General features: G+C 36.7%; 1 protein-coding gene across 3 annotated transcripts; it reads left to right on the top strand.

The window, feature by feature from the left end:
• The first annotated feature begins 651 nt into the window (after window positions 1-651).
• Window positions 652-5507, top strand: LOC127446835 (nuclear receptor subfamily 4 group A member 2-like). 3 transcript variants are annotated; one of them, XM_051708114.1, is made up of 8 exons: window positions 652-757; window positions 1319-1419; window positions 1561-2520; window positions 2779-2908; window positions 3121-3284; window positions 3645-3847; window positions 3999-4177; window positions 4266-5507. In XM_051708114.1, the coding sequence occupies exons 3-8, from the start codon at window positions 1654-1656 to the stop codon at window positions 4520-4522; spliced, it is 1800 nt and encodes a 599-aa protein (XP_051564074.1). In that variant the 5' UTR covers window positions 652-757; window positions 1319-1419; window positions 1561-1653; the 3' UTR covers window positions 4523-5507. The 3 variants fall into 3 exon arrangements, with proteins under 3 accessions (XP_051564074.1, XP_051564075.1, XP_051564073.1); XM_051708115.1 differs by having other exon boundaries at window positions 658-757; window positions 1652-2520; XM_051708113.1 differs by lacking the exon at window positions 652-757 and having other exon boundaries at window positions 1230-1419; window positions 1652-2520.
• The last annotated feature ends 3276 nt before the right edge of the window (window positions 5508-8783 follow it).

The raw sequence follows: 8783 nt of genomic DNA, 5'->3' as shown, positions 1-8783 counted from the left end.
AATTTCTTTTTGTGGTAATCAACATTATGCCACAAATGCTATCGATTAAGTTTATCTAATATTGAACCCTGAATATGCCTTTAATTGCTTAATTTATTATTTTTACTAGTAGCAGTATTTCCCAAAGAATAATGACCAATACTATTTTTTCTTGGATATTCTCCATGGTTTAGTGTATAAGAGCAAAAGCCCAAATCCTCCCAAGTAACCACTCTTCTTAGCTTTATGTTTACAATTAATTGTACACTAAGAGTAATCATTTACTCAAAAAAAAAAACATGCACTTTATTCATTTACTATTATCATTATTTTTGATACAGTGTTTTGCTGTATGTGCAATAAACTGAGCTGCCTAACATTTATTACATGACTAATTCTATACATGTTGATCAAAGTATATAGAGGCTGTATTGCAAAAAATTTAACACAATAGATGTAAATGGCTATTTGATGATGAGCAGCATTTACTACAGCAGCTACCAGTGAAATCACTGTCGTGCACTGACTGTCACTCAGCCCTCAGATTGACAGAGGACTCTCGCAACTGATTGGTGCTCGCCAATGATGACGCAGATGACGTCCTGAACTCAGACACGTGGGTCTCACATAAACAAAGACACATTGGCACAGAGAGCTCTATATGCCAGTGTTGAGCTCCGAGCACAACGGACAACACGCTGCTCTACTGGACATTTAAGCACATATTCTACATCACGAGTGTATGGATACAATACATTTTTTCTGATGGTCAATTAAGGTATGTCATTGTCTCTCTCTTTTTTTTTTTTTTCTTTTTTTTTTTTTTTTTCTGGCTGTTTGAAATATGCTGTTTTTAAAAAGCGGTATAGATGGCATGTTTTGGTATGACAAGTGTTTGTGAGCTTTGTTTGTTGGTTTGTGCTGGTTTTGCATAAAAAATAATAGTAATAATAATAATAAAAATGGGTGTTTAACTGTAGAAATCAGGTTTTATTCTTAATTTACGGTTCTGAGAAATTGTTTCTGGATATTTTTTTTTTTTTTTTTTTTTTTTTTTATGCATTAGACCTGAAAGTAAAAAAAAAAAATAAAAAAAATAAAAATAAAAAAATAAAAAACAAGCGAAAACGCGACGCGTGAAATTTCAAACTTCGCAAAATCCTAAAATTACGCATGTTATATTTGGTCTGATGCGGAGAAGCGCTGGACACGAGAAATGTGTTTCAGATTTTTAAATGAGCTTTAAGAAATAGAAATAAGAGTTAGAATGGTCAAATATTGTGTAATGGAATTAATATAATGTGATGCACAGCCAAGTGAAAGTTATGTGTTTTATCAGAGGGAGATTCCAGAGCGGACTCGTTTGTCTCGTATTACATTTCACCTGCTATTATCACCATTATCACCGAGATCTGCAGAGGAACAGTCCCACTACTGAAGGTAATTGTCCAAAACTGAATTGCTAGATGTCATTTTCAACATTTGCAATTGTTAACAGTGCTTCTGCAAATGTTTTGGACGTGCATGAAAGTTTATACATATCCTAAAGTATTCTGTTTTTTTTTTTTTTTTTTTTTACAGGACAATAAAATATCCACGAATTTGTTATATTGCAATGACATTGTTTTGAGGCTGTGCTTCTGAGTTTTGCTGATCGGTGTGTCGTTTGCAGCCATGCCCTGCGTCCAGGCTCAGTATGGCTCATCCCCGCAGGGCGCCAGTCCCGCGTCTCAGAGCTACAGTTACCACACCAGCGGAGAATACAGCTGCGATTTCCTCACACCCGAGTTTGTGAAGTTCAGTATGGACTTGACCAATACCGAGATCACCGCCGCCACCACCTCCCTGCCCAGCTTCAGTACATTCATGGACAACTACAACACCAGTTACGACGTGAAGCCGCCCTGTCTGTACCAGGTGCCCCACTCCGGAGAGCAGTCCTCCATCAAGGTGGAGGAGGTCCAGATGCACAGTTACCACCAGCAGAGCCATCTGGGCCCACAATCGGAAGAGATGCTTGCTCACTCCGGGCCCGTGTACTTCAAACCGTCCTCACCTCACGCTCCGGGAACCCCGAACTTCCAGGTTCAGCCCAATCACATGTGGGAAGACCCAGGTTCCTTGCACTCTTTCCATCAGAACTATATGGCCACGCACATGCTGGACCAGCGCAAGAACCCCGTGTCCAGGCTTTCTCTCTTCTCCTTTAAGCAGTCTCCACCGGGTACACCTGTTTCCAGCTGTCAGATGCGCTTCGACGGGCCTCTTCATGTGTCCATGGGCCACGACAGTCCCGGAGCGCATCGAGCCCTTGACGGCCAGAGTTTCGCTATGCCCAGTGCCATCAGGAAACAGGCGGGCATCGCTTTCACTCACTCCCTGCAGCTGAGTCACGGGCATCAGCTGATGGACAGTCAGGTGCCCTCACCGCAGTCAAGAGGATCTCCGTCCACCGAGGGTCTGTGCGCGGTGTGTGGGGACAACGCGGCGTGTCAGCACTATGGAGTCCGGACCTGTGAAGGATGCAAAGGCTTCTTCAAGGTAATAATAATTATTAGCTTACTATCATCATTATTATTAATCGCTCACAGCTGTTATCTCCATAAAAGCTAAATGAATTATGGTGAAACATGATCAGTCTTTATCTTTTAGGAACAGTGGTATATTGGCGGTAGATTTATTTTGCTCACTTGTTGACCAGACAATGAATGTTTGCTTAGTAATACACTGAAGGTTTGCCTGAACTTTATTTCAAATAAACTACATTGTTGTGCTTTTTTCTTTCTTTTCTTGATTCAGCGCACAGTACAGAAGAACGCCAAATATGTGTGTTTAGCTAATAAAAACTGTCCTGTGGACAAGCGCCGGCGGAACAGATGTCAGTACTGCCGATTTCAGAAGTGCCTGGTGGTCGGGATGGTGAAAGAAGGTATATTTATCCATATCCTAGCGAGGGAATCTCTGCGTCTTTTATAAGCTCTTATAGATGCGCTTTAAATTAGATGCGCCCATGAAAACCATAGGGTTTAGTGCGCAACAGCAGTTGACAATTTCTAAAGTTATCAGTGTATGGACTGGAAATGCACGTTACAACGAGAATAACTGCCACTTGATAGTAATAGTCTTGTATTCTTTTGACAGTTGTCCGGACCGCCAGTTTAAAGGGTCGGAGAGGCCGTTTACCCTCCAAACCCAAAAGTCCGCAGGAATCTTCTCCACCTTCTCCACCCGTCAGTCTGATAAGCGCTCTGGTCAGGGCTCACGTGGACTCCAACCCCTCCATGAGCAGCCTCGACTACACTAGAGTGAGTAACACTGCGTTCATCTTTTAATTTCACTTATCATTTTAGGCTTTATGAGACGGAAGTCAAAATGCGCATCTGACTCTTGATGCGCGCAGTGCGAGAACCTGACAGAACCAATATTAGGAATTTAATATCAGACAGTGTTTCATTATAAACTTTCAACACTTTAAGGGTGGCATATTTTACTCTCTAAATTGCTTTTGGAAGAGAGAAGCCAATGAAATACAGACACAAGTTAAATTAAAGTGGGGGGGGGGGGGGGGGGGGGAAAGCTCGCCTCCTTATAGAAACGGGCTTGGCAATTTCACGGGTTATATATTTTAAGGGAGCTCATTAAGTCGTGTTTAAATTAAATTCCAGTTCCAAGCCAACCCGGACTACCAGCTGAGCGGAGACGACACGCAGCACATACAGCAGTTCTACGACCTCCTCACCGGATCCATGGAGATCATCCGCGGATGGGCGGAAAAAATCCCCGGGTTCACCGACCTTCCCAAACCGGACCAGGACCTGCTGTTCGAGTCCGCCTTCCTGGAGCTCTTCGTTTTGCGCCTGGCCTACAGGTACGCAGAGGCCTCTTGAGAGAAGGCTTTGCTTCTTCTGTTTTTTTTATTTTATTTTTTTATTTTTTATTGGCTGTGCAATAATTAGGAACCGCTTAAATCCCCGTTTAATGCGCACGGTAATTAACGGGCGCTTTGTCGTTAATTTCAGGTCCAACCCGATGGAAGGCAAGCTCATCTTCTGTAACGGGGTGGTGTTGCACAGACTGCAGTGCGTGCGCGGATTTGGAGAATGGATTGACTCCATTGTGGAGTTCTCGTCTAATCTTCAGAGCTTGAATTTAGATATATCTGCTTTCTCGTGCATCGCCGCCCTGGCTATGGTTACAGGTAGGATTACAGTTTATTATATTATCCAGACTATTTAAACGTTTGATTTATTTATCAAGTTTAATGTGCTATTAACTTTATGTTGCAGAGAGACACGGGCTTAAAGAACCCAAGAGAGTGGAGGAGCTTCAAAACAAGATAGTAAACTGTTTAAAAGATCAAGTCACCTTTAATGGAGGCGGCTTGAATCGTCCAAACTATCTGTCCAAACTGTTGGGGAAACTTCCTGAACTGCGCACTCTGTGCACACAGGGTCTTCAGCGCATCTTCTACCTAAAACTAGAAGATCTGGTCCCACCGCCAGCAATAATCGACAAACTCTTTCTCGACACTCTGCCCTTTTAAACCCAGAAAATAAACAGTTTGAAACAACCTCAAAGGACTTCCACAGACTTTATTGAAACGTCTGATTTTTCTAAGAACAACCCATCACCAAATCACGTTCGCTTTCTGGAAGAAGAAAAAAAAAAAAAGGATCCGACAATTTCAAACGCCAAGGAAAAACACTTTTGTCATCAACAAGTGATTTCCCCACCTTCTACCAACAACAACCCGCCAATGGAGATCTCAAAAAATAGAAACAAGTTTAAAATGAAATAAATAAGTAATAATACAATTACAAGTTATAATAAAAGACGAAAAGTTTGCCTGGTTTTGGACAATGGAAAATATCTCGCCACTGCTCAAAAGCATTGTTAACCGCAAACGTCTGGACAAATTACAGAGTAGAGTGTATTATACGTCATTTCTATATACAATAGATTTATGTGATTTATATGATGTGTATAAAGCTTGTACAGAGACTTTTTTTTTCTTTTATAACTTGTGCCTGTGTATCTCTGTAAGGTGGAAAGGAGACGCATGTTGTAGAGGACTCTTGTCTCTATTACACACATTATATTCCGGACACTATGTAGTCTGTTAGATTTTATAAAGATTCGTAGTATTGGGGCAACTTTTAAATATGGCACATGTGGAGAAGAATACCACTATCATATGTATAGGTAAAAGGGACCCATAGTGTTTGTAAAATTGTCAGACATTCCTTGTTTGTATGTGTTGTATGTATTGTTGCTGATTAATATAAACGTTTATATATTTATTTTGGGTTTGCTGTTAAAGCATGGTGCAGTTGAGATGATTTCAGACGTCTTTTTTAATGTCTCATACATAATTTAATTTGCCATCATCTTCTATTCCTGTAGCTGTGTGAAGATCATCATTGCCCTTTTCTGTTTAACTGAATATACTGCAACGTGTTCGGTTCCGAATCCGAATCAAACTCCGTGAGAAAGGAATATTTAATGTTTACAAATAAAACTTTTAAATGATTGAATGATGTTCGTGCTGGAGCCGTGTCTCTCAATCAAACTGCAGTCCAAGAGAATACATTGACTTGAAAACATGGACATAAAAATAAATAAATAAATAAAATACAAATAAATAAAACAAGACTCTCCGATCAATCACTAGAGACATGACATCATTTCACGTCTAATTAATTGTGGGCTCAAACTGGCGTACCCAATTGGGAAAAAAAGAAAAGAAAAAAGAAAAAAGAATTTGCTTTTCGTTGGTGATTTTTATTTTTATTTGTATTTATTTATTTATTTATTTGTATTATCATTCTAACGTGATCAAACAGATGTTTAAGTTACATTACATTTTCAAAAAATGAATCTAAGAAATTAAACCGTATATGACATCTTAGTTATTAATGATTTAGTAGAAATCCATAAAATTAAATCAACATATTCCGATAAATCTATTTCATCAGAACATTTGATGATTTTTTTTTTTTCTTTTTTTTTTTTGTTCGCATAAAAATAGATAAACTGAAATCCTAAACGAATTCACTCCCTAACTCTAAGTATGAAAGTTTCTTCTGTTTGGGCGCTTTGAAAGTTTGACTCAATTAAAAGAAGAAAAAATCATAAATCATAAATCATGAAACACTCTAGCCTATATCTGATGTTTCTGATGTTCGCGCTCCAGGAAGAGCTGCAATCAAAATCTTTATTTATTTCTTTATTTCTTTTCTTCTTCTTTCTCTCTCTTCTTCTTTCTAGCTACACATATTGTTCGTCATTTAATCATTTATATGTTTTTGTCTGTGTGATGACTACAGGTGATGGAAACAATTCAATTCGTTACAGTAAAATATTTAAATAAGGCCGAAGAAGGAAACTGTAAATCATGCAATTAATTTACCTACTATCAAACAAATTACTAAGTTAAAAGTAAAAAAAAAAAAAAAAAACATTTTGAGAGCGAAAATAACAAATCTTTACAGTGGTTAATGGCAAGTTATCCCATATTTTACAAAAGAGTCTGACAGATGTTATTATTATTATTATTATTATTATTATTATTATTATTATTATTATTATTTATTTATTTATTTATTTTTAATTATTATTTTATTTTATGTTTTTCAACTTTTATTCGGGATATGGAGTTAAAGCTTATTCCACGCTTTCATTTATTTATGTACTTGTGTGTGTGTGTGTGTGTGTGTGTGTGTGTGTGTGTGTGTGAAGAAAGTTGGTCAGATAGACTATCGAATTTACAATATTGTGTATCAGTTATGAAAGTTGTTTATCAGTTTATCAGAGAATTGCTCCGCGTTTGATTTTAATGTCTCGGAATGAGACAAATGGAACAATAAAATTGCATTAAAATAGAGACAGATAAGGGAGATACTAATTATACTACTGCAAGTTTTGCACACTAATGTAAGAAAAAAAAACTCTCGTTAAGGTGCTCCACTGCAGGATGCTGTATGTCACACGTTATCGTTTACTCCAGATCAAAATGAGCTTTATTGTTTAGACAGGTGTCACTCTCTGAACATTTCAAAGTAACAGGCTAAAGATAATGTAAATGTGGATGATGAAATTTTATAATTTCTTTGGTGTGTCTTTTTGGTTATTGCGTGTGAATGTGTGTGTGTGTGTGTGTGTGTGTGTGTGTGTGTGTGTGTATGTGTGTGTGTGTTTTAGACATAAAAAGAAGAATCTATAATTTAGCAATAGTTTACGCGCTCAAAGAGAATTGATGAATTTTGCCATTTCAATCTCAAGCCAATTTCTTTTTTTTTTTTTTTTTTTCTGAAATCATCCGATGGATGCTCGACGCAATGGCAGAATCACAATTTAGAGTTTAAAATGAGTCTTACTAAATGAGTACCTAAACTAAAATACATTAAACCACACTGAAGATGTAAACTAAACTTGTTGCAAGTAAGTACACTAAAATAATAAACAGTGTAACAACACACCTGATACAGACACATTCAAAACATATAACGGGGTCTCAGACAATCATGATATGATATGTTTGCACCATAAAATAAGTCTCAGTCTATAGGTTACAAGAAGTTTAAACAGACTTCTGCGCTTTGTCTCTCTTACTGGTGCATTCGTTTAAGGCAACTTTTATTTCCAAACATGTCTCTCCATCTAACCTGGAAACTAGAACAGAAACAGACCCGATGCCATAATTTGCCATAACTGTCTCACTGATAAATAAAGGTGAAACGAACCGAACCACTATGCTTTCCAAATCATTCGTTCTGAAATGACATTGGGACACTTTTCACATTTTAGAATAATAGTAAAGTCATCAAAACTATGGAAGAACAGAAATGGAACTATGGGAATTATGTTGTGACTAAACAAAATCCAAAATAAATCAAAACTGTGTTATATTTTAGCATCTTCAAAGTAGTCACCCTTTACCTAGAATTTGCAGACATGTACTCTTGACATTTTCTCAACTAACTTCTTGAGGTATCACCCTGGGATGATTTTTTAAACAGTATTGAAGGAGTTCCCATCTATGTTGGGCACTTACGGGCAACTTTTTTTTAAATTTTTTTAATTTTTTAATTTTTTTAATTAAATTTTAGTTTTATAATGAAATAAATTAATATGGTGGCACAATTATATTTCTGTCTACAAAACTAATTTCAAACATTTAAGAATACGCCTTCAGATCAAAAGATTTTTAAGATCATGAGAAACATTTCAGTCATGTGTTTCAAAACTTTTGACTGGTAGTGTGTATATCATACTGTATTCAAATATTCCCTCTCCATTCACTTTATAAAACCATTGTGAAACATTAAGAGAGAGAAACTAGAAATAAAATGAGTGTACAATCAGGAATTGGGTGTAATCTGATTACAAAGTAACTAGTTACTGTGATCTAATTATGCTAGTCAGAAACATTGTGTAACTCATTACAATTTGAATTATTGTAATCAGGTTTCAGTACTGATTTACTGGATTACATTTCAGTACATTACTGAATAGGTTACACGAAAAATATACATTATTTTCATATATTTGTGTTTCTGTGACAGCTGAAGGTGGTGCGACAATAAACAAGGAGGAAATGCAGACAATATTTTGAGTTTGTTGCACAGAAAAAAAAACTTTTTTCATAAACTTTTCATAAAGTAACTAAAAAGTAAAATAATTATTAATGTGATTACTTTTTCAATTCAGTAATCCATAAAGTATTCTGTTTCCTTTTTTAAAATTTTTTTTTTAGAAGTAATTAGTAATTTGTATTGGATTAGGCTATATTTGAGCAAGGTCAT

Source organism: Myxocyprinus asiaticus, chromosome 10 (genome assembly GCF_019703515.2).
Source record: "Myxocyprinus asiaticus isolate MX2 ecotype Aquarium Trade chromosome 10, UBuf_Myxa_2, whole genome shotgun sequence".
In the NCBI taxonomy this organism is placed as follows: domain Eukaryota; kingdom Metazoa; phylum Chordata; class Actinopteri; order Cypriniformes; family Catostomidae; genus Myxocyprinus; species Myxocyprinus asiaticus.
Note: the sequence above shows the minus strand (reverse complement) of the source record. Positions and strands in the feature narration are given on the sequence as shown.